The following is a 25,013-nucleotide window of genomic DNA, read 5'->3' as shown; positions in this document are numbered from 1 at the left end:
CTCATCCGCCAATCGCGAGGCGCTGTGTGAAGACGTCCAAGAGGCGTTATTCGATTTGTTGATGATGGTTGGCCGGGAGGGCGGACCTAACCATTTGGAACGATAGAAACTGCCCGGATGCCGAAAAACGTCTCCATTTAAATACAAATCGTGCACACCCAATGGAAGTATGAAGGCGGGGTTACAGAATTAGTCACATTTAAATCAACCAATCGTAATCTAGCAGGATTTGCCTCGCTCCGCCCAGGCCAGACGCAGCTTTCTTAAAAAAAACTCTTGCGGGGAAGGTCCATATCATGGACTGTAAAGTTCATACACATCGCCCCAAACGTTTGCTCAGCTGTTGATACTGTTAATATTATTTGAAGGCTACTAATTGTATAAATAACTTAAAAGGACATCCATGGAGGGCAAGGTGAGGAACAAAGGCATGAACTATCTGTAAATTATGATAATAACTGACGACCCCGTCTCATATACACTCACTGCTGTCAAGTGCTGTTTGAAGACACCATACCAATCACACAATACAAGGCTCCAAGGTAAGATGAAAATTGTTTTATTGTACAGTTATTCACATACAAAGAGGAATTATAATAACATAACCCCATCAGATGTAAACAAGAAAACATTTGAATACAACTTTGTAGGCTACATTGGTGTCTTATTTCAACATTCATTTAACAACTTTCAAGTCTTAATTGGCTTTTTGTTTTTAACATTACATAAAATTGAAAGAAAAAAACAAAACAAAACATTGATTAAAATCATTTATAAAATGCAGGGAATCATGCAGGGACCATTCTTGTGAATTTACTTTTTGAAAAAATAATAGCTATCAACTTTATCAAATTATTTTTCCTTTTTAGGTGGATAAACCACTGTGAGCGGAAAATGAGCTGAAGACAATCTTTTTTGTTTGTTTTTAAAACATTTTGTACTTTGTGGCACTACAGTGTGAGCTATAGAAGCAAAAAAGACAGTGACATTGATTTTTTTACTGGTCTTTTTTTATTGCAGTCTTGGCCTCATATTTGAACTTCGTATTGCCCATTTTGTCCATGGCAAAATGCAACAGAATAGTAGACTAAATGTAAAGTAGTGTGCGCATGGTAAATGCTAATTAAATGGAATGTTTAATATCAGAAGAGGGTCCTGCTTCCGGTCTCAGATAGGCCAGCAGGAAACTGTTGAGTCCAGTTTACAGAGACGCCCCGCCTCTCGAGGAAAAGTTACTGGCTGACCTGAAAACAAGTAAATATACAAGTAAAATTACTAATCACTGTTCACCCCACCACAAACTTTTATATGGCTGCCATATTAAGAAATATGAAATATGTTATTAAGTAACAAGATAAGAATCGCAGACAGCACTGATATTCTGCCTCATGGTAGAAGAAGGGAACAGGTCCAAAAATATAAATAGTGGCACTTCTTCAAAAAAAATTAAGTATCACATAAGTTCAATCAAAGAATGAACAAATATCACATAAATTCAAGTACTGAAGTTTATAAATTCAGGTACTGAAGTTTTTGAAGATGTGCTGCTATTGATCTTTTTTGACTTGTGGTCACCGATACTTCATTAAACTACATTAAATTACATGCAAGGAAGTTCTCCCTTCATTCTTCATAGTTCCTCTGTCAGTTGTGGGCCCCTTTCCTCCTGATTTAATGGCTAGATGGATCATTTACCATTTTGGTTTAGAGGGGGGATTCTTCACTCAAGGGTGTTTATTGATGCTATCTTTGCTGCTATCCTTTAATCAAATTGTTCAGAAATTGAATAACCCTGCATCTCACTCTCATAAATACTTGCAAATTCGCAGCTTTATATCTTCCAACATACGGCAATTAGATTTGCAGTTCCCAGATTCATTCCAGGAGTTTAATACAGATATCATGGGAGGTGATTTGGGTAATACAGGCCTCATATACCTGTTACTGAACTCTCATAACAGCAGCTCTTTGAACTCCCTTAAGGGACAGTGAGGAGGATTTGGAGGGTAAGATTTCGAACTCCACATGGTAGTAAATATTGGAGAGAAAATATACTCATCTTGTATCTGCGAGTTGTCATCCAAGTTTAATGTAGTTCTTTGACTTCAATGGTCCAAGGTGAAATTATCTGTCTACACCAGGCACTGATCCAATGTAAGACTGCTGCAAACAGGCTTAACGATTCTTTAATTCATATATTTTGGCACTGGCCCAAGCTTTTGAGCTTCTGGCAGGTGATATTTTATATACTCTGTAAGGTCAGTGACAAGCCCCTGCAGCCCTTGGGTTTCCTCGCTTTATTTGGGGTCGTAACCCAGGATATCAGTCTTAATGAAGACATTTGTAATCTTCTGTCTTTTGCCACTCTAGTGGCGAGACAGCTAATTCTTATTGGATGGAGGGAGCGCCCTCCTCCATCATCTACTCATTGGATAAGACAGATGATGCAGTTTCTCAAATGAGAAAAGATTAGCTATGCAGTTAGAGGCTCAGCTAATGAATTAAATCAATATGGCAGCCTTTCCTCTCTAATGTTGATGGGATGGACCCTGATGATGTCACTCAGTAAGATGTATAGAGCGTATTTAGATTGTCTCAGACCACTAATTGAACCAAAACCATCTTGACCTCATTTACTACTGTATTCTAACTTATTTTTCCACTTTTCATTCTTTTCTGAATGTGTTTCCCTTGTCTTATCCTTTGTTTTTTAAGTTGCACATGTTTGGACTGTAATTTACGAGGTGGGGCAGTGTGTTCGTGATTATTACTGTGCAAACTGTTACATGTTGATTGCATACAGAAAATCCATAAATAAAGCTGATTCTAAAAAAACATGCTGCTATCACTGTGTGCCTTTATTTGTATGTTACCTGGTATGAGAGGTATTTTAGTTCCTGATGCCTTCAAGACAACCTGTAGATCACAGCGCTTGGCATTCTCAGCCCCGCTTGCTTGTTCCCTCAGGATGATACAGACTTCTTCTGTCCTCAACAGCCAGTCCATCTTATTACCCAAGTAGCTCACACCACGAATGCAAAGCTCAGAAACATCAGTGGGAAGAAGTGGGGAAAAGGCGAGGCAGTCCTTCTGAACTCTAGACGGAACAGGACAACAGACAGTGAATCTTTGTATCAGTGTGTGTGTATGTGAACTACAGCCTAAGTGTTTTTCATTGTGCATGGTGGGAGGCTTGATGACTGACCTGAAGCCAGTATAACCAAACAGCACAGCCTGCAGAAATCCCCCCATGCCAGTAAGGAAGTTGACCGCACCAGAACCATCTGATGATTCACTCCATACCTGTGAGGAGAGGTAATGTCACAGTCACCGTACATAAAAAGAGGCCTGTGTGGGCAGATGTGGGTGGGTGAGTCAGAAAGGCAAAAAACAATCTGTCACCTGGAACGGTTCCTGGATGTTACTGAAACACTTCTGAAGTAAGTGCTGAGCTCTCTCAGCCTCCCCCAGCTCCAGCCAGCCGACTGCAAACATGCCCTGACAGTGAGAAATACACAGCCAATAAACACCAGGATCACTTTAATATGATAAAAGTACAGGGATACATACACTAACAACTAATAAAGTAACAGTAACAGGAAGACAAAAAGTCAAATACAGTGCAAGGGGAAATGCTAGACATCTAGTCAACAATGCATATCGCTTTTTTCAAGCTCTACATTGGCATGATGAAGCATGTATCTTCAGTATTTTCTATTGTTGTAAACTTCTCTATCTATATCCTTCCCTTTGCTGCAGCAATGACCAAACCTCCTCACATGAAACATTAAAATCTAATCTTAAAGCGTAATTTTGCACCCAGTTTGAGCTTCTCTCTGCCTACTGGGCGATTTTGAAAAATGCAATAAAGTGGGTGTGAAGAGGTGGGGAGAGGAGCGGGGTTTGGGGTTGGGCCGGGTTGGTGAGAAGAAGAACGAGGTGGAGAGTCTTAAATCTACCTTTAAACTGTGGATGGTAAAGCTTTTTTTTTTAAACAAAAGTTAACAGTAGCTTCAATTCTGTGTCCCGAAAATGAAACATACTATAACTTGTGAAAGGAGATAGATCATGCGATAATACAATAAAAATGTGCCTTGGTATTATTTTTTGAGAATGGCCCTATTTTACATTTTTACATTTTGCCTGTTCCAGTACTAGAGGCCATGATCTATCTGTTTTCATGATCTAACTCCCTGGTTTCCAAAAGCAGCTTTTTGAACACCAGCAACAGTGCAGAGCTCTTTGCATCTCTCTTCTATACTATACTATAACTTGTACTGGGTCTCACCCAAGTCATGGCTGGACCATGAGGGTCTGTCACTGGCTCATATGCTTCGAGGTCATTTCTTCTGATCTCAGGAGACATCGTCAGTCCAAGAGGATAGCCCAGCATCACTGTGTCTGCCTGCTTCACTGGATGACCTGCAAGAGATAAAACCAGCAGACTTTGCTATCATATTACGGACACTCCATTTCCTCAAGTAGTTCAATGTTAGAAAGGTACAAAGATTAACCTTTTATATAGCCGTCGTACTCAGGATGGTACTTTGATTCTTCGTCAAACGGTATTTTAATTTGTTCAGCCACTTCTTGCCACTCCTTGGGTGCGGGATACTGGAGGAGGTCAGCCAACTCTACAGCAAACTGGAGACTAAAATAAAAAAGAATAAAAAAGACTTCTTTGTATTACTGCTATTCACAGTGCAATTTGTGGGACAGCCTTTAACTACTAATACTAGTACCTGAATTTGGCCACTGTGTTTGTATACACAGAGTTGTTGACATTGTAGTAATACTCATCAGGTGGCATGACACCTGAATGGCACAAAAGGGAAAAGCTTTGGAAGAAAAATAACTCTGAAAATTACACTAGACTACACAAAGACCATGATGCAGTATAAAAGTACAAATAGATAGATGCCACATCATGAGGTTACACTCACAGGTTATCCTCATATATGGTCTTAAGATAGGAAATACCTTCAATAATATTCAATGGTGAGTTTTATTTCTCTTATGTGTTTTTACTGACTTTTTTATTTTCTTATGATATTGATATTACTCATGTAACTCATGTTTGTATTTTTCACTGTGAAGCACTTTGTAACTTCTGCTTGGAAAAGTGCTATATAAATAAAGTTTATTATTATTATCATTTAATTACAGCAATAATTTTGTCAGAGAAGTTTTCCCAATATACCCATTTTTTCCCAATTTTCCCCCTACTTAAATTATACAGTGAAAGAATTAGCCTGATAAATGTGCCATGCTACATCAGGTCTTTTTCTTGCTGCTATTTTGGTGAAAACCTTCAAATAATGACTGACAGGTGCATCTTTACCTAAGATGTGATAGCTCTGATCCTCAGGGATCCACGTTGCCCTGGAGACCCAGTAATCAGCGACGCCCCAAATCACCTCACTGCCTTGGCCCTCTGTGAACATGGACAGATCCTGGAACAGTCAAAGAGCACAACCATTAAATTATCATCACACGTGGTGAGACGATAGTGAGTGGGGATAAAAGAGAATACCTGAGTGAAGTAGAGATAGTGTTGGAAGGCCAGAGTGACGTCTCCATTGATATGAATCTCTTGTTGTCCATAAATATCCTCCGGACACACCTCCCTACCTGAGACAGCACTCTCCCATGGGAACTTCAGTCCCTGCACAGACAGCATCTTTTCTTCAGAAGACTCACACACAGGTTAATTGTTTATCAAAGTGCACAATGGTACACACACACAAGATAGACAAAGACTACAAGTGCAAGGCCCAAAGTATCTCCTTCCCTGCTATAATAGTGACACTTATTATCCCACTGATCATCACACCTTGTAGCCCTGTTTTTGGGCATTGTCCTTAGCACCATCGATAGTCCGCACCCTGTACTCCAGCACAGCCCGTGCCAGCTTGGGGTAGAAAAGAGCTATGCCAGGATACATCCAAATGTCCTGTAAGAGGAAGGCAGGGTTCATGTGGGTTAGATTAATAATACCATCAACAATGCAATATAGTGCAAATAACATAACACTAGTCGTACCTGGTCCCAGAAAACATGGCCCCAGTAGTCCTGACCATCCCCACCATTAGAAAGCCCCCCTGGACTGACTCCACCAAACAGGTTGGAGGCGTCATGTAAGGAAGGGAAGGCGCTGAGGAGATAGAACATACAGCCAATCAGAGCCTTGCTGAGGCTCTCTGACCCGGTCAGCTCCACCTTGCTCTCCAGCCACAGCTCCTTCCAGGCCTGCTTGTGAGACGGACGCAGGTTACCAGTAGCCATCAGACTCAAGCCCTCGTCAAAACTGGCCTCTGCGCTCTCTGAACTGTTGGCCAAAACGAGGATGAAGCCCCAGCGAGACTGGCTCTGCTCTGGTAGCAGTGTCACACTGGGTGTTATGGGGGTCCAGATAAGGTGCACAGAGGGGCAGGAGCCGCCTGGGACCTCAGCGGCCGTCGTCTGTCCTTGGATGTGCCTGTGGGAGCAGGGAACATAAACTGAGTACTGACACAGGAGGACATCATCTGCAGTGCCTGTTAGACTTTAAAATGACCTGTCTTGAGCGTGTGTTTCTGTTAGCCTCACCTCCCACATTTGTAATCAGGCGCAGACTCGAAAACAATGTCTTTGCTCTGAGGTGTGAACGAACTGACCAAATTCACAGTGATCGGCTCTTCTGACGCCACTTGACGCACCAACAAAACCTCCATGACCATCAAGTTGGAATAGTACCGGTGTGCATACAAAGACTGCGAGGCAGTTACATTAGCGGTGCTTAGAGTGTGTGTGAAAATGCCTGGATGAGAAAAGGAGACAGCAGTAGTATGAGTGATCTTCATAACAGATGAGTTAAAAATGAGATGAAAACATGGCAACAATAGAACTGGTTGTGCCAGCCAATAGGATGAAAGACTACACAATGACTGCAAAACACCTGTGTGTGTGTCCAGGCTGTAGGTGTGCTGTGCAGGCTCCTCCACCGCAATCTTCACAGCGAGGGGACATGGGACATCTGCTCGGTGACAATCCCCCCCCCTCCCCGTTGTACACACCGCCCATGTGCATGATGTTATTGTAAACCCTCCAGCCCAGCAGCCCATTGGCCAGCGGGGGCAGGAAGCGGGGGTCAGGGGGCAGAGTGTCGGTGGAGAAGATGTAGGGGTCTGAGTCACTGGCCATGATGAGGTGATCTCCACTTGGAAAGATTAAATGCTGAATGAATTATACCAAAAAGAATGGTTGCCACAGTGCGGTCACAGCTACAAAACAGGTTAAAATAGTTGCACACAAACACACAAAAATCAACTGTAGTTTTTACTTTTATAAACATGTCAGTTTGTCACAATACAGGAGCAAGAGACAGATTATTATTGTGGAAGAACACATACATGATTTTCACAGCTCCCCTTCACAAGGCTATTTGACGCCTTTGTCCCAGGTTATTTCAAAATGTCATCCTATTACACGATCATGCAGAGAGCTGAACTAGGCAAACTTTATTTTGAAAAGTAAGAGTTGATCCGCTCACCACAACGAAGATAGAAGCAAAATATTGGACAAGTAATTTCTCCTCATTAATTAAGCGTTTCTGAAAAGATTAATCAATGCTTTAGTGGCATCCGTGTGAATCTCAGTGATCAAATTGTCTAAGCCAAGTCACTGCTGACAGTCAGACTGAACTGTTGCGGTCAACTGGCCGCACAAATACACAGCATACTTTCTTGTAACAGATAATTAAGATGGGAATGTTTCACCCTCACGTAAAAAGGAAGAGTCATCTGTCTGCAACAAAGGGGAATGCTGAAAAAAACCAAAGGCAAGGTAAAGCATGCAGAAAGTCCCAAACTGCTAGCTCTTTACAGTTTAAGCTTCGCAAAACAGCTTATTTCTTCAAATTCCAGGTGAACCTCATTTCTCAAGTCAAGGCAAATAACTCAAAAGTTGTTTATCAAGTGTATCAAAGTTAGTGGGTCGAGTATCATGACTGTACGTGGAGGCCGGGCCAAGGGAACGGGCAACAAAGCTGTACAGGAGCAGGAGAGGACGGACTGGAGTCTTGGTCTGTCGGAAAATATGGCATGGATTTGATCTGGAGAATCAAGCAGAGTTTGTAGCTCTGTGTTGACAAGGACACTGCAATATACATGCTCATTAGATATGACTGAACCATCAAAAGCACTAAGCACATTACCTATTGCATCCTTTAAATCCCAGCTTCAGTAATAGCTGCTGGATAATGTTTCTGTACACTTTCTTTTGTTAAAGTTGGATAGTTTGAATGGGTAGGTTTTGTCAACACAAAATAGGCTGAACTGAACTGAACAAAAATAACTGCCACTTTATGCTCATATATATACCGTATGTACAAATATGGGACTGGGGGCACTGTGTTGAGGAAGTAAAAAATACTCTCCAGTTCATAGGCTTAGTAAGAGTTTGTTTACATTTTCATCATCTTTTCAAGAAGTACCTCACGTCACCCTTTCCAAACTAAATCATATTCCCTCTACTCACTCTAGCTGTCCCTCCACCTCTCTCCTTAGCTTGTATTTTATTCCTTTCCTTCCACTTCTTCTTCTTCATCCTTAGTTTTAGTGATCTAGGACTAGGATACTTTGTCTACTTACTCTGTGCTCATTGTAAGTGCAGCAGCATGTGTAATGGTTTTGTAGCACTGTAAAGGTTCTCCCTCTTGGTGGCGCTGAGGAGCCGCTGGTGCTGCATCTGGCACAATGCCGGGGGTCAGAGCCACAAACCCTGGGAAAAGCAGTGCTTTGCCCATATAAGGCTGCAATCCATCCGCTTCCCTCTTCCTCCCCAGCTCCCTTCCTCTCTGTCTTTCTCAGACCTAAGGGATATTTACAGAGAGAGAGCCTCGGCCAGCTTGGCCTACCTTATTAGGAGCTCAGCTTGTTGTCAGCAGTTCTATCCCTACAGGACAGTGGTCCATCTCTCCTCACCCAGATGAGACAAACAGATGGATGACTGGTGTTAGTACACTTTGGTGCGTGTGGATGGGAGCTCAAAAGACACTAAGACTCTCATAACTTTACCCAAGAGTCTATTAAGCACTCTTGGCTGTTCGTCCAGAAGTTGTAACAGCACAAATGTCATGTCACTCAAGTCAATCATGACATACTGTACACCTAGGAGTAACAATGGATCAATATAATAGTCCAAACAAAATGTAACTGGGTCTGTGTTGCCCTATTCCCCTGTTCAGCTCATTCTGTGTGAGTGTCGCAGACAATGTTGCAGCTGTTCTGTTCCTCTTTTTTCTCCCCAGTGATGCAGGACATCTGGCTACCAGAAACAGTAGAAGAAACACTGTAAGTGGGGTGATGGGAGTGGGGTAGAGCGGTATGGCTGAAGCAGCGGTACGCAAACTTCCAGGTGATCACAAATCACAAAGGTGAGCAGACTGATGACTCCGTCGTCCACAGCATGTTACTAAGAAGCCAGGCATCCCAGCCAGGATTCACTCTTGGGATGGGCACAGTGATGATGCATCATCATGAAAGGAGGATTTAATATTTTGCTTGAACTTACACATTAGCTGACTAACTGATGATGTGTTTGATGTGGTGGAGAAGGATGATACTTAGCTAATGCGTACATAATAAACCAGCCAGTCACTACAAACACACTTTCTTTATTAGGGTGCAGAACATCCATTTAATATATTAGAAAACCAACATGTGAAAGAAGAAGACTACATGAAATCTTATTTCAAAAGGTTATTATTCAGGACTAATATTTATACACATATATAATACACATAACCATGCTCCCTTCCAAAAGAGAGGAATTGACAATGGAAAACTATGAAAATAATATCTTTATCAATGGTAATAATTAAAAACAATGCATAGCATAATAGGCTTTTACAGAACAGCAATTTCTATATTGTGCAATGACCTTTGACCTTCAGCTATGGGTGACATTACTTCTCCCTCTACTTGCCTCAAGGCAGGTTGTAGTGAGAAGGTGCTGCTCTAAACAAGATTATTCATCTGGAGGACGGGCAAAGCCTCACAGATCTGTTATTGCTTTGCAGAGTAAAGTGCTGTGGTCGACTGACCTGGATCTGTGGTCATTTAAGAGCATGGAGTGTGTCTGTGGTCACAAAAATACATGTGGGGAAGTGCATAGGTGGAGAGGTAGGTGGGTTCAAACACTTGCATGTGGAATGAAACTACCAACAGAGAGCTTCATGGACTTCCCCTGTAATCAGGACATTGTTGAAGGTGAAGACAGAGCCTGAAATGTGTTTTCAGCCCAGCGTCTTTGTTTGACAAAACTGAGGAGCTGGGTTACTTGATGAACTACACCAAAACCTTTAGTGCATTTGTGGAGAGATTAGAATGGGGCTAATTGTTAGTAGATCGTGGGGTAAACTCGTGAATATGTTGCGTGACTGTGTTCACAAAAATTAAATACTAAGTGGGAGCTATAAGGACCAAGTTGCCTTGGGCGCTCGTGGAATGTGCATCGAGGACATATGTGATGCACGCGTAGGAATGTGTGTGTGCATATTAGTGTTCCCCTGATGCACAGTTGTAGATAGAGTGTTTTCTGTGTTGCACAAGCCATGGGCATTTGGCCGTTGTCAAGTCTCATGTTGCTACTGTGGGAGCCTCGGACCATAGCCGCAGGGCTTCATGCCATAGGTCTTCCTGTGAGAAATAGGCATTAAGGCACACAAAAGCCACTCCAACTGTTCGGGACTATAGAGAGGCATCACAATCCAAGTCAAGTTATGGTGCTCGTTTACGTAGGACATTCTGTTGCTTCTCTCCCCCTCTCTCTCGCTCTTTGGCACTGGGAGGAATGTGTGGAAGGAGGGAGGAAGGGATGGAGGGAGGGGGGTTCCCTGCTTGCTCTTTGCGTCTCTCTCTCCGTCTATTTGGAGAGCTTGCTGATGACACGGATCAGTGCTCCATTTTCATCTTTAAGACGCTGGTTGTCGGCTCTCAAGTCGCCCAGAACCTGATGGTAAAATGAAGGTCGTTTTAAGGCAAATCCATAATGAACTAAAACTGTACTTTAGATTCCATTGTATGCTTTTATTTTGGTTTCAAGTTATTAAGGAAGGTTAGTAAATAGGAGTAACATATTTAAGGGGCAATTCAACAAAAAACAAAGCTGATTTAGTTAATAGAGGAGGAACACTTATTCCATGTGGTGTTTATTACAGCTAAGTGGAAAAAAAATGACATGGCCTCAAGCCTCAGAGGGGGATACAGTTAGGTCATTTTCAAGTTAGTAACTTTTTATATATAGTGCGACCCCTAGAAATATTAGGACAGTGATCTTTTGCTGCTGTACTCTTATAACTCTGGATGTGAAATGCTACAATTCTGATGAGGACTGAGTATATGGTTGGTGGAAATCAGGATGACGTTTCAGCTTCAGTTCGACTGGACTGATAAAATCAGACCCTGGTTCTCATTTACTCAAACCATGTGCTGCAGACTGCCCAAGAGTAATTTAGAGCCAAGATGTCACATCTGAATCCTCATAGTGATACACTGAAGTGTAAAAAGGCTAAAAAGAGAACATGAAAATAAGAGTCTGGTGGTGTTTGTGTTTCAGACAGAAAGAATTTTTACTCAAACCTAAAAAGGACTATTTCATTGAATACAATCTTTATTCATCCAAATACTTTTCACATCTTGAAATCGGGCCATGTAGAAAAAGAGCTATCATTCTTTATCTGTTCATTTAATATGCCTGAAAATAGCCTCAAATTCAAGCAGCTCATCTAGCTCACAATTCTAAGAGTTATTGTGTCATTTTGCATCCAAAATGATGAGTGTATGGAGCAGAAACATCAAACACCTGTCTGCACATATGACAGATCTCTCTCAGACAATGAATTACCCCAGTGGCTGGCACAACATCTGCTCAGATGTATTATGGGTGGAATAAATATTTGAGGCAGTCGTTCGACTGGATAAGGGGAAACAACTATTAATATGATATACAACAGAATAAACCTGTAAGGTATAATATAATCAACCTAAACACAGCCCTTAAAGAAAGTCCAAGGAGGATATATAAAGTATCAGTTGCTTTTCATCAGCTGCTACAGTGAACTTCCACAACACTGGTGATTGGCACAAGCTAAAGCAAGCTAATCAAGCAGGAGCATGCAAAGTGTCTGTGGCTATGAACGTCTGTCTCTCGCCTCACCTTTAGCTCCTCCTCCAGCTCTGCCATACGCCGCTCCAATATCCTCCGCTCCTGATGCCAGAGAAACACGTGGGGGTGGGTGGGTGGTTGGGGGTGGGAAGTGAGAGGAAGTGATATAGGGGGAAAAGAAAGAGGTGGGATCAGAGAAAGTTGGGGTGGAGACAGGTGAGAGAGAGGAAGTGGAGTGAGAGAGGGGGAGAGAGTGTCAACAGAAAGCAGGGTGGCAGTAGTGTGGCAGTTGAAGCAACAACAAGTAATTCCCACAGGCAGTGACTCGTACCTTTTTCTCCAGCTCCAGCAGGGCCGAACAGTCACTGAAGCGCTCCTGTCTCTGTTGGAAACATCAGACAAATAACACTGAAATCAGCATCTCAACAGTATAGTTAAATACAGTAAATTATGAATGTAGGCTTTGCATTTAGCTGCCAGACACGCTCACTTAAAAGTAATAATCTGTGACATTTTCATATAAATAAATGTCTATTTTGCTACTCTCCATGCAACACAATAGTGATTCAACCTATAGCCAGTTATGAAAGCTTTTACATTTGTTGTTGTAAACACCCAGTGTTGGGTAGGTCTTTCCCAGGGTAAAAAAAAAAAAAAAAAAAAAGCAAACCTATTCACACAGGAAGAGATGCATTTTATGTTTCTGCCAGTCGCAAAAGCTTTGTTTGGAATAAATAGAAGAAGAGCTGGGTAGTTAGCATGAGCAGTGATAGCCATCATGGCTGAACAGAAAAAAAGACAAGACCACAACAACAGGAAATCCAAGGAAAAAACGACATCACAGTGCTGGCTAAACTGTTTGATTGCCAAGAGATCTACCGCTTGGCGCCAAAGAGGTCGCCAAAATCAAAAAATGAGGAAGACTGATAACGGTTTTAACCAATTTCAGATGCTTCCTCTTGACTTTGTGTGGGGATGATCATGGTGTCAGAGTTTGTGTTCAGCTTGTGTATCACCTGTGTGGCCTTTTCCAGGTCCACCCTGGTCTGAGTGACAATCCTCTGGGTGTCCTGCAGCTGAGACTGGAGCTGGCTGTTCTCTCTGGATACTTCTTCAAACAGCTGACACCCACACACACACACACACACACACACACACACACACACACACACAGAGAGTGAGTAACTGGGATCAATAAAGGAAACAGGTTTGCTGACCTCAGTATCAGTTCAGTCTGGTTACCTTTTTATAATCCTTGGTCTCAGAGCCTCCTCCCTGGACACAGTCATTGCAGGATGTGTCAGACCTGAGTGGAGAACAGAGGTCAGAGATACAGCTATCATCTACTGTGTGGACAGAATGAAGAAATAGGACAGATCAAAGGTCAAAGGGCGGATCCATACCTGGAGCTCAAGTGTCGGTCTGTCTGTAAACAGAGAAAACAAGCAGAGTTATGACTGGTGTCTCAGGTTACGGTCCACTGAGACCAGAACTAAATACAGACACAAAAATACAGTTAGGGGTGTGCACACACACACCTGTGGATCCAGCCCACTGCCTGCGAACTCCTCCTCTCCACTGGGATCGTTGTCATCACTCTGCAGATGACACAGCATGTCATTATAAAAGCCAGCCATCTTCCAATGTCAGGTTGCAACAATGACTAGCCCCTTTTTATTGTTTTTTTTTTTTATTGCCACCCATTTGATGTCCTCCCTTTATCTTTTATTACTGCTGTGAAATTATTGCTTGTCTCTTTTTGTTACAGCATATTTTCATATTTTTAAAGAAAGCACTTTGTTATCCATGCTGGATTAATGCTATAGAAGAGAAGTCGTTATATAAAAGTTATGTGCTCACCTCCCCGGCCCTCTGCGCTCTCCTCCTGGCCCGAGCTCGTCTCCTCTCCCTGCTCTCCCTGGCCCACCGCTCCGTCTCACTCTCCCCTGTACTGGCCTCAGCATCTGGGACAAAACCAGACAGCAGCCACTTAAGAGCCAATCAAGTACTTTAAACAAGCACACAGTCAAGTTCGACCTTTTCAAACATCAGGGGGAGACGGTGCTGCGTACCTCTCCTGTCGGAGGTCTGAGGCCGTGGAGTGCCAGCGGGCTGCGTGAGGCCCAGCAGGTCCGACTTCTGCAGGCTGGCAATACGAGACCTCCAGCTTACCTCCTGTTAACACAGGGTCCCCCGCAATGTGACGTCACATGGGATTACATAAGAGTTCAATGTGCAGCATTAAACAGGGCAGCCATCACAGGCCTTTGACTCTGAAATATGGTTCTCACCCCTTCCTCTCCCTTCTTCTGTTTGGCCTCCTTCTCCTTTTCCTTCTCTTCCTCCTCCTTTTTCTTTTCCCTCCCTTTGTTGTCCGTCTTCATGGTCTTCTCCGCCTCCTGCAGGTCTGTTAGCGTGACCCCCTTGTTATGAAAGAAAGATAAAACCATCTTAAAAAACCAAGTATCAGGCCAGCACACAGTACTGCTGAGGTCCACAAACACAGAGCAGGTCACACAGCTAGAAGGTTCCTCCTGTTTTTACCTGAGTGGAGCGGCGGGACTGCCGTGCGTGTCGGGAGCGAGCCTTCCTCTGTGCCTCGGCCTCCTCATCCCGCACCGGTGTCAGATAGGACCTACACAAAGCAAAGACAACACCCTCAGCTACAGTGCAACAGCATCGGGCCCGCTGTTAGGGATTGGCCCTTCAACAGCCATAACAGACAGACAGACCCTGTAAATGCAGCAACAGAACCAGCTGCCCTGACTCACTTGCGCCTCTGCTTGGTCTCAGTCTCGCCTGTGCTCGTGATCCCAGAGTTGGAGGTGGTGACGGCAGACTGGTCCTTCTTTTCCGTCTGTTCCTGAGCAAGTCTGAGGGAGGAGAGAGAGAGAGAGAGACAGAGAGAGACAAATGAGACCTTTGAGACAAGTGAGGAAAATGTTTCACTGTGCCTTCTGACAGACGAACACGTAATCATCAAGTACCTCTGGGCCACTAGATTATTGAGGCGGCTCAGTCCAGCAGAGCTTGTTCCTGTGCTAGCTGAGGTCACCGTGGGGTCATCCAGTCTCCTTCCATAAGATGAGCTGGAAACAAGACACAACCCACGGGAAATTGCAAATATAAAGCCATCTTTCACAGCCCCACACAAAACAGTATTCATTGCCGCAATGTAATAAGCTGTGTGACACTGCAAATACAATCACACACACACACACAGGAGAGCAAACAAATGCAAGAGGAGCAGTGGGCTGCGTGACTGACCTGCGAGGCAAAGAGGGGTTGGAGCTAGTGAGATCACTCCCTGATTGACTATGAAGGCGCCGGGTGTAAGAGGAGCTACGGCTTAGCCAGCTGAGAGAGAGACAGGGTGACAAGGGCACATATGCAGTGACTCGGAAAAACAGATTCTTGTTTCACTAGCGCATAACACATGAGAGCAAAGGCCCACCTGTTAGAGTTGTCAGGGTTGCTGTCTGGAATACTGAAAAGTCTACGCGTCGGAGTGGGCGGCACCCGGGCGAGCCTCGGCTCCTGCGAATGAGGTGCGAGTTCAGTTCATAATTCTTTTTAATGAACATGTAACTATGAGAATGAAAGCTGGAAAAGCAGCATTTATTGGGCCGGTCATTGTAGATTTATTAAACGATAGCAGTGGTTTGATGGGTGGGTGAATCGTTCTGGTTCTCACCTTGGTGTCGGCCTCAGAGCTGAGGCGGGGGCTGGAGGCAGAGCGGGTCATGCCCAGGCCGGACTCTGGAGGCTTGCTGGAGTCCTGGCTCGGGTCAGACACTCCAGCCGAGCCCAGAGTCACCGAGCTGCCCGCCTTCCGCAGAGAAGTTCTCCAAGAGCCCGGGGCCTCGGTGGTTGGGGGCTTGCTTGGTTCCTGCTACATGCCAGTAAACAGGCAGTCACCATCTCACAGTCACAGCAGGTAAAAGAGGCACATTTGCAGTGCATTTCCTATTCCAGATGTTCAGGTACTAAGTGTGTACACAGTGTCTAACCAGGCTTACCTTTTTCACTTGGTTTGCTGCAGTACTGGTTGACATGGAGGTAGCAAGGACGGCGGTGGTGTTGCGTTTGTTGTTCAAGTTGTTGATTATCTCTCGGTTTTTAGCTTTCTCTGCAGTGGCAGAGGAAAGGTCAGCAATTAGTAATGCACTCAAAAAATCCATCTGACAAAGATATATGCTAAGTTCTCTCTCAAGTATTGTTAAGTAATGACACCACACACTCCGTTCAGATGAAAGGCACCAGGAGCTCCTCTCACCCGACTCTGCGTCGCTCTCAGATTCACTCTCCTCCTCTGAACTGGAGCTGCTGGAGGCTTTAGCCTGAGTCTGAGTCTGAGTCTGGGTCTGGCTCTGGCCTGTCTGGCCTTCCTCCTCCTCTTCCTCAGCTGGGCTGCTTTGCAGGGCCGGAGGAGGGTGCTTCTCCCGCTCGTGCAGGTAAATCTTCTCCTTACTGCTCATACGAGAGATAGAGGTCCTGCGGGGGCGGGGCCAGGGTGGAGTAGAACAACAGGTGGCATGCAGGAGCTGATCAGTGAAGGCAATCATTCCATGTGCAGCCAATTAGAGCGAGCATGCGCCAATCAACAAATCGGTGGGTGGAACAGTGGGTCACTCTGTGATGCAATGTGTGTAATCACTGATTTAACCCTAGATCACTTTGTGCATTCATGCGCTATCGGATATATTGGAAAAATGTATTTCCTACTTTCACATGAATTTCACATTAATTCTGATGATAAAGTTGGAAATTCAGAGAAGATTTTGCTACCCAAGGTTCTGAGTTATGACACAATGGTGATCTTTAACTTTATAAACAAGGCAAAAAAATAAAGTTGTGTGTCACTCAACAGTAAGAAAACCCATATGCATGCACCTTTGTAGTTAGCCAGACTAACCTAACATTTGGTTGAATTAAGCTTGTCAATTTAGCTTGTTAAGCTGCAGGACGTCCATGTCTGTGTATTGAATGTCTTCCGGGTTTGATTTTCCGACAATACAGCACATGAATCAACGCTGTTTAGGAGCCAACTTGGAAGTCCCAGATGTCGAACCTTCCCATCAGCACATGAACGCACAAACTGTTTAGCTGTATGTAACTTCAACCAACAGATTTTTACTTAATCACTTATCGCATACTTCTTGTAACCTTTTGTCGACATGTGATGCAAGTGCAAACTTACACAAACCTACATCCAGTTAAACTAGAGGGATCGAATGTTTGGGTAATATCATAATGTGTTTTCTGCAGCAACAGACCATCCAGGCAGATAACAAAGCAATGTCATTGATGCATTTTTTGGCTGTCCATCTCCCACTGCAGTGTCAGTGGATAGGAGTAACTCTGATGCAAAGGAATGCTGGCACTCTTAACATCATACCTGCATGCAAACTACTGGTACACTGTGATGTTTGGGATTCAGCTGAGGAGCAGCCTGGCGCGTGCCCGCACACACACATACACACACACTCACACACACAAACACATGCCCACACACACAAACACACTGGCACTGACCTGCGTGTGCGAACTGGTACCATGGAGATTTGTGGGCTGGTCTCAATAACAGGAGCCTGCTTCTCTTTCTCAGTGCGTAACTGAAGAGGAATATAAACACACATAAACACAGAGAACATTCGGCACTGTAACACTATCAATCATATCACGTTTATCTAACCAAGTGAGATAGTGTAGCCTGTTGTGAATGCAGCCTTACAGCGTTTTGTTTCTTCTGTAGTTCCTCCAGAGTGTCCACTAGGTTCTCATCAGCAACATCCAGAGGGGTTTGGCCCTACAAGGACATTCACACTGCATGATCCAATCTGAGCATGTGACTGCTGCTATGGCAAAGGCTTTGATCACAGAGATTGTGTAAAGGAAGGGCTGTTTGTGTGCGTGTGTGTGTGTGAGCATGTGTTTCTTCTTCTCTCCCCTCACCACATTGTTGACGGCACCCATATCGCACATGTTGTCAGCCAGCAGGGTGCACACCTCCTCCTGCCCCCAGTGAGCTGCCGCATGCAGGGCAGTCCAGCCGTCGATGTCCCTACTGTCCACATCCAGCCCGCACTGCAGCAGCACCCTGATGAGAGGAGAGGAAGGGGAGACGGGGGAGAGAGGCGAGGAAAGAGAGGGAGAGAAAAAAAAAGAGGGGGGGAGGAAAAGAATGGGGAACAAAAGGGAAGGAGGAAAGGACAAGGCTATGAATAAAAGCAGGCGCCCGGTTTGACTTGGTACAATACCAAAATAAGCTAACGAGCTGTCATTGCTCCTATGTGTGTGGGCTGATGCTCACTTCAGGACTTCAATGTAGCCCTTGGCAGCGGCTACATGAAGAGCGGTTGCCTTGGTGTTTGGGTGAGGTGTGAGAGCGCCACTCCCTGCCAGTACCGCCATGGCATCCTGAAGCATGATCCTCTCCTCCTCCTTACGGGCCTTGTCCACGTCTATGGCTAGGATACACACATATAAACACAGTTAAACACACAACCAAACATGAAGTTAGATCTAAGAGATAAGAGAAGAAACATTTACTAAATGCTTTTAAAGCTGAAAAAACTGCCTATCAAATCTATAATATATGCTGTAAGCTGCAGCACTGTTAACAAAAATATGTATAGGCCCTTCTACTTAAACTAGCATTATCTGTGATTTCAGTTACATTATGGACCTCAAGGACGGGTTTTGACAGTGACAAAAATAAGTTTGTAGCCTCGTTATAATTCAGTACAATGGAGGTCACAGAAACTTGGAATGGGGCGGGACTCTGCCCTCATTTCTTTGCCTATTTTTGCCTCCTCTGAGCTAAACATACGCCTCAAATGTGACTGCTCTGAAAGACAGAAAAAAAATTCAAAGCAAGCGAGGCGTTTTGGGGCCTTGAATTTATGAATATGATTATAGAGATTTTCATTCTCAATGCCTCATTCCCAGCCCTCTCCCAAGTAGGTTGAGCCCTATATGACATCCTAACTGAACAATTTTAATGCCAAACCTGCTGAGAACCACAAACCACATGACATATACAGTATAGCAACTACAATATGCGTGCAAGCATCAACAGCATCTGGCATCTGGGAATCATGATCTGATGATCATAATTCATATATAGGCATGAACGTGTACTATAGACTAGAGCCAATCTTCTATTTCCAGTGAAATTAGGGCTGCACAATTAATTTAGCATAATTAGACCATACATTGCTATTTGTGGTTCCACAATCTCAGAATATTGGCAATATATAAACATTTAATTTCACTTAGAACAGCCTGCTGTTATTGAAAATAGGATGCTGGTATGAATTGGCAAAAGTGTGGCAAAATAATTTTGTTCCTCAAATCATTGAGCGCAATAATAATGATTAATCATTTTGATCACAATATCTAGCAAAATAATGAGCATTATCATTTTAGCCATAATCATGCAGCCATAACTAAAACGTTGACAAAGCCACTGCCTTGATGACATTTCCACCTGTCACATATTTGCCCTGAGCACGGATTTATTGCTCAGACTGCGTGCGTAGCCAAGTCCCACCAGGACAGCAGCACAAGATGCATCATGGGACTGCGTGCTGAGGCATTAATGTCAGTACACAGCGGTTCCTGACCTTGTTTTTTGATTTCACCCTTGAGGAGTCTCTCCATGGCGTCTTCTGTGGCCACGTCCAGAGGGAGCTCTCCCTCGCTGTTCACCGCCCCGACATGTGCACCGTGCTCGATCAGGTACCTTCACACACACAAACATGCATTAGAGTGTAATTGAAATATAAAATGAATGATTAGAATATATAGGCTATTACATGAATGTATGACATCTGACACCCCTATTGTCAATTTCATTTCCAGTCATACTTCACATGTACATGATCTTGATAACATTTCAATTATTTCTACACTGATTAAGATTTATTGTAGACCTAAGAATACTCTCTAAATACCCAGTCTACTAAAATCTTAAGGGAGATAATATGACGTTGTGGCGATGGCCAACACTCACTTGGCAATCTGGATGAATCCGCAGGAGGCGGCAGCGTGGAGAGGAGTCCAGCCCTCGTTGTCTCCTCTGTTGACGTCGCTCCCGCTCTCCACCAGAAACTGCACCATCTCAGCATTTTCATCAATACAGGCCTGCCAGAGGACACACACACACACACACACACACTCAGATTATGGATGGCTATACAAGTGCCTGATTAGAGAAACACATTAACAAATAGAAAACAGATACAACACATCAGTCAGAATATGGTTTCCTATGTAGAGAGGAAGGCTGCATACTTTGTGGTTAAGGCTGTAAACTATGTAGCCCATTTAATTTTTTTTTTTCATGGTCTTTTTGACTTCCACACTCCCTTGACTTTGGTTTGCTTGTAAAAAAAAAACTCCAGACAGTTATAAAATCCACTGAATTTAACTAAAGCACTGGCATAAAACAATGACTACAGTGTCTACTTATCGTAATGACTCTCTGTTAAGAGAGTTGCTAAATGCCCCAAAGTTTCTTTTCCAAAATAGTCGTTTTGTAGCAGAAGGGAAACAGCGTGTCTATTTAGCTGCTTTTCCTAGGGCAAGTTGCAGCTAAGATCTCAATGTGATCCAACACGAGTCCCAAGATGCATCCCATGATGACCCCATGGTGTTATGATATGTTGCTTTGATTTTAGCTAATATGTAAAGGAATCAATATAATATCTAACCTGAGAAGTCTAAGTCTTTTATACCAACAACTATACAAATGACTACAAATACCTCCAAAACAGATGTAAATCATACTGAATTAAGAGAATGTCTGTGCCTCCACCTTAAGAATGACACAGAAAAAATGTGAGTTCTCTATTGATATAACAACCATGCGTTTTTGAGGAGACAGGCAATTAACCTGTTACTATTATTGTTATTATTTATTTTCAAATAAAGTTTTGACAAAATCAGGCAAAGTATGAATCCTTATTGTTTGTACTTTGTTATGATTGAAGAAAGTGATGTTACCTAACCAAGAGTGATGTTTCACAGCCTGATCTGTGATTTGTTTTGGTGCTCAGAAAAAGGCCAAATTTCCAAATGTGACTGCGTTTACAGTTAATTCACTATTATTACAGTTACACTGCAAAATGTGACGGCAGCTAGTGTCTGCAGCCACAGAGAGCCTTGTCCATCAGGCTGCCTGTCTTAAGCCACGTAAGAGGCTTTCCTTTTGGGCTAAATCAACTCCTAATCACAAAGCTATTTAAGTCCCCACCCTCCTTCATAACATGAGATAATTAGTCAACTCAGGTAGTGTGGGGGATAAAACAAAACCACACTCAGTTTAAGACCCCCAGATGGGGCTTGTACTCTCCGGAGCCAGGAGCTCGTAAAAAGCGGAGTTGATTCACAGCGGAGGGGGAACCCTCTTAACAAGTGGGTGCTCTCAGCCGAACGAACAGAGGGCACTTCTTACACCCTCTGTGTTACGAGGGTGCACAGCCTCCTAGCAGTCCCTCACTGGGTCATCAAGTGACTCATTGTGGAAATCGCCTTTGACAACAGCAGCTTGTGCAGTTTGAGGAATGTTTTCCATTTCTTCATCTGAAATCCCTAAAGTCCCTACCATGGGGATTTGGCAAAGAGAACGAGAGACAGAGGAGTAAGAGAGAGAGAGAGAGAGAGAGAGAGAGAGGAGGGGGGGGGCAGAGGAGAGAAAGAAGGGTGAGCAACGAGAGAGAGGGAGAAGACAGAAAGGCTTTGGATGGAAGGGATGGAAAGTTTGGAGTGTGGGCCTATATTTAATTCTAGTTGCCAGGCAACCGGTGAGCAACAGGGGAGAAAGGGATGGACGGCAGGAGAGGGACCACACTGGGTGACAGGCCGATGTATAGATAGACCAATAGGAAGGGACATTTACAGAGTGTCCAGGCTCAAACATGGTCGCTCACTCATCAGAGTAGGTCGGGCAAAGGCAACTCAGATACATGTTATCGCCTTAATTTAGGGGAGAAAAAACAGCCACCAAAACATGACATCACTTCACGTTGACTACGTTTAGATACTACAGTGTGAGAGTTAAATCCATCCGGGCTGTGCGTTCGCTGTGCGCGAAGAGGCAGCGATGTGTTTATGGCATGCGGTATCATAAAAGCAGAGGAAATACTGCATCACCAAGGGCCTGTATGACAGTGATGTTGTCCAGACTGGTGCTGCTCCTCTTGTGTTATGACTGAAGCCGAGGGGAGGGAGGGAGGGAGCAGCAGCAGCACAGGCCGAGGAGCGCTAGGCTGGGACATGCTCAGATGCAACGTAGCCTATTTGGGACATGCATGTGCATTTGGTCCGCTCATACCCAACCGAGGACAAGTTGTTAGCAGAGCAAGTGTATTAAGAAAGGAAGGGAAAATGATCCTTGGACAGCATCCCTATTAGATACTGACACACTTTCCCTGCTGACAGTGATGATGATATAATTAATTCATGACTCTCTCTGAACAAGCTGGTGTGTTTTCCTGCCTTACAATATTGCAGACCTATTGATCAGATGATGAAAAGTCCCTGAAGTCAAATTGTTTTTCAGAGATGCCACCAGGAGCCGTCTCTCATAAGCCTGTCAGTCAGTGTCTGTTAATGTCTAAAAATGATCCTACAGGCTCCGAGGTGACCAGTTTTACTGTCTGCTCACTGCTCTCCCCTTTCTGTCCGTATCGAGCTCCCCATCCGAGGAGAAAGAAAGTAATTTTACTAGTATGCAACAGTGCGGAGGACCCAGCCTACCAACAGGCTAATAAACTCTCCATAAAGGCCGGAAAGTTTTGAAAACAATCCAGATGATGAAGTGATGAGATCAGTGTATAAAGCTACAGGCGCTCCTGTGTGAAACGTGGTGGAAAAGGTTAGATAAATCAGATATTTTCATTTGCCTCCTCGATTTTGTTACAGTAATGCTACTTTGCTGCAGGGGTCATTTTGTTTTCATAGCGGATAACGTTATATTGTTAGCGCCGCGGTGCTGGCTGTGTCAGCCTGTAGCGACGCAGCAGCTCACACACAAACACACAAACACTTTGATTAAACCCAGAGGAAACTTCCTACCTGGTGAAGCGCTGTCAGCCCGTCTATGTTGGCGTGGTTGATGTCAGCTCCCTGTCTGAGCAGCGCTGCCACCTCCTCCCGGTCCCCGGCGGAGCAGGCAGCCATAAACACCGCACCTTGGGCGAACCGAACTTTCGCTCGCCGCGTCCCGGAACCGCTCGAAGTTTCCCGGCCGTCCGGGCCCGTCCGGTCCGTTTCTGAACCCAGCCATCGCTGCAGCTGATCCTGCCGTCGCTGTTTAGCAGCTTCGGACCGGGAACGGTCAGTCGCCGCCATCTTCCCTGGTCTATCCCGGACAGATTCAGTTCATGGTACGGGGAGAGACTCAGTGGATCGGTTGGATTGAGCTTCCCCCAGGCTGCGCCCCCTGGCGAGAAAACACGGAACGAAGCCATGAACTTCGGTGCAAACTTCTGACTGAGTGGCAGTCTGGTGCTGCGTTCAAGTGCTCCTCGTAAACTCCTACTTCCGAGATAAGAAGTTATACGACAGCATTTACTCAATATCCCAATAGCACAGCTTGTATGGCCATTTACTGACATTTTTAATTGATTTTTTCTTTATTATTACATTTATTTACATTTATAATTTATTATACACATTATAGCATTACAGCTAACTAACGGTGATGATGGGCCAAGTGGTCTCAAATATAATAATCAACAATGAAGTATTGTTTATGACAGGATTAAGACATTAAGACTAAGGAAGACGTCCAAAATGGATATTAAAAATATCACCCTCTAATATAATCTCTCAACAATGGATAACAACACCAAGCTAAATTTGCTAGTTGTTGCACAGCTTTCTAGCTTGATCAAACAAAACAAAACCCATGCTGTAAATCAGTTTCAGCAGGTAGACTAGTGAAGCACAGTAGGTCTACGCCCTCATCTATTAGCCTACTCATTATTTAGTAAATGAAAACCCCATTTTTTCCCCAAGTCATTATGAATTGAGCGCCACCTCCAATCTTTAAGTGGTTTCTCTTCTGCCACACCCCCATTTGATTGGACCTCATAAAAAAATTTAGAAAGCAAACATCTCAGAGCTACTTAGAGCTGCCTACACAACATGTGACAACGAAAGGTTAACAAAATAGTGAAATAGAGACATACAGTACATCAACACTAATTATTTACTAGAATGCCAAACAAAAACATAACAATAAAATGAATAACTTTTACCATCATTAGTCGACACAGCTTCCACGCTCTCCGCCCCAAAACGTCACAGCGCGGCAACACGGGCCATTTGTTGGTTGTTTATGTTTTTGCTCAGTTTGTAACATTGAAATTTCCGACAGCACTTGAAGGCATTATCAAGCGGAGAGGCTCATACCGTAAAACATAAGAATGATGCTTACACACTTCTGCAAAGCATATAGGAGCTCCATTCCTATAACTGAAATCAATTCAACAAATATTTTGTCTTTATATCTCTTGGGAATAAAATAACTTGTAAGCTGTATTCTAAGCCAGCCATTTTCATATCATATTATAGTATTATTATATAGTTCATATTAGTTTTGTTGTTAGATATATATGACTTGGACTTGAACAGAATGACTTGCACATAATTATTTAACTGTACGTAACAAGCTGCTCAAGGGAATCCCAGTGTGCGCCTCTATTGCAGACATAATAAACTAGCGGTGCCAATATGGCGGCGGACGTGAACAATTTTTTATACATATACTATATATGTATATAATAGCACTAATTGTCTTGTCTTGTTAACATTTTGTCCATTTATTTTTTGAGACTGAAATGTATGAAGAACTG

The 25,013-nt window shown here is 43.7% G+C and overlaps 2 protein-coding genes across 6 annotated transcripts; both read right to left on the bottom strand.

Moving 5' to 3' along the window:
- Nucleotides 1–663: 663 nt before the first annotated feature.
- On the bottom strand, nt 664–7,960 carry pgghg (protein-glucosylgalactosylhydroxylysine glucosidase). Its single transcript, XM_071529061.1, is given in 15 exon segments — nt 664–1,244; nt 2,874–3,097; nt 3,206–3,303; nt 3,403–3,498; nt 4,289–4,422; nt 4,515–4,651; nt 4,743–4,815; nt 5,342–5,453; nt 5,534–5,665; nt 5,834–5,953; nt 6,043–6,478; nt 6,589–6,799; nt 6,938–7,037; nt 7,039–7,215; nt 7,532–7,960. Coding segments are annotated over 14 exon segments (2,094 nt in total). The 5' UTR covers nt 7,183–7,215; nt 7,532–7,960; the 3' UTR covers nt 664–1,167.
- Nucleotides 7,961–9,658: 1,698 nt separating this feature from the next.
- On the bottom strand, nt 9,659–23,510 carry LOC139652090 (protein phosphatase 1 regulatory subunit 12A). Of its 5 annotated transcripts, none has more exons than XM_071529041.1 (25): nt 23,230–23,510; nt 20,165–20,295; nt 19,776–19,894; nt 18,461–18,617; nt 18,103–18,247; nt 17,882–17,956; nt 17,683–17,762; nt 16,388–16,641; nt 16,167–16,276; nt 15,842–16,039; nt 15,602–15,684; nt 15,415–15,504; nt 15,135–15,236; nt 14,919–15,020; nt 14,692–14,782; nt 14,439–14,570; nt 14,220–14,322; nt 14,008–14,111; nt 13,686–13,745; nt 13,551–13,573; nt 13,390–13,453; nt 13,164–13,268; nt 12,479–12,529; nt 12,199–12,249; nt 9,659–10,992 (listed from the first exon to the last, which is right to left on the bottom strand). In XM_071529041.1, exons 1-25 carry the CDS (start codon nt 23,503–23,505, stop codon nt 10,906–10,908), a joined length of 2,793 nt encoding a protein of 930 aa, XP_071385142.1. In that variant the 5' UTR covers nt 23,506–23,510; the 3' UTR covers nt 9,659–10,905. The 5 variants fall into 5 exon arrangements, with proteins under 5 accessions (XP_071385142.1, XP_071385144.1, XP_071385143.1 ...); XM_071529043.1 differs by having other exon boundaries at nt 16,424–16,641; XM_071529042.1 differs by having other exon boundaries at nt 16,388–16,617.
- Between the last annotated feature and the right edge of the window lie 1,503 nt (nt 23,511–25,013).

This window comes from Centroberyx affinis, unplaced genomic scaffold (genome assembly GCF_046629955.1).
Source record: "Centroberyx affinis isolate AG114_WGS23_722 - 3 ecotype Tasmania unplaced genomic scaffold, CSIRO-AGI_Caff_v1 ptg001762l_1, whole genome shotgun sequence".
NCBI lineage: Eukaryota > Metazoa > Chordata > Actinopteri > Beryciformes > Berycidae > Centroberyx > Centroberyx affinis.
Note: the sequence above shows the minus strand (reverse complement) of the source record. Positions and strands in the feature narration are given on the sequence as shown.

What these genes read in the sequence shown, in the direction of transcription:
- LOC139652090 (XM_071529041.1), bottom strand. Translation starts at nt 23,505, where the DNA reads ATGGCGGCGACTGACCGTTCCCGGTCCGAAGCTGCTAAACAGCGACGG. An exon ending in GGCTACATTGAAGTCCTGAA is followed by an intron (nt 18,248 to 18,460) that starts GTGAGCATCAGC and finishes TCCTCTCATCAG; the next exon opens with GGTGCTGCTGCAGTGCGGGC. An exon ending in GACCGACACTTGAGCTCCAG is followed by an intron (nt 13,454 to 13,550) that starts GTATGGATCCGC and finishes TTCTCCACTCAG; the next exon opens with GTCTGACACATCCTGCAATG.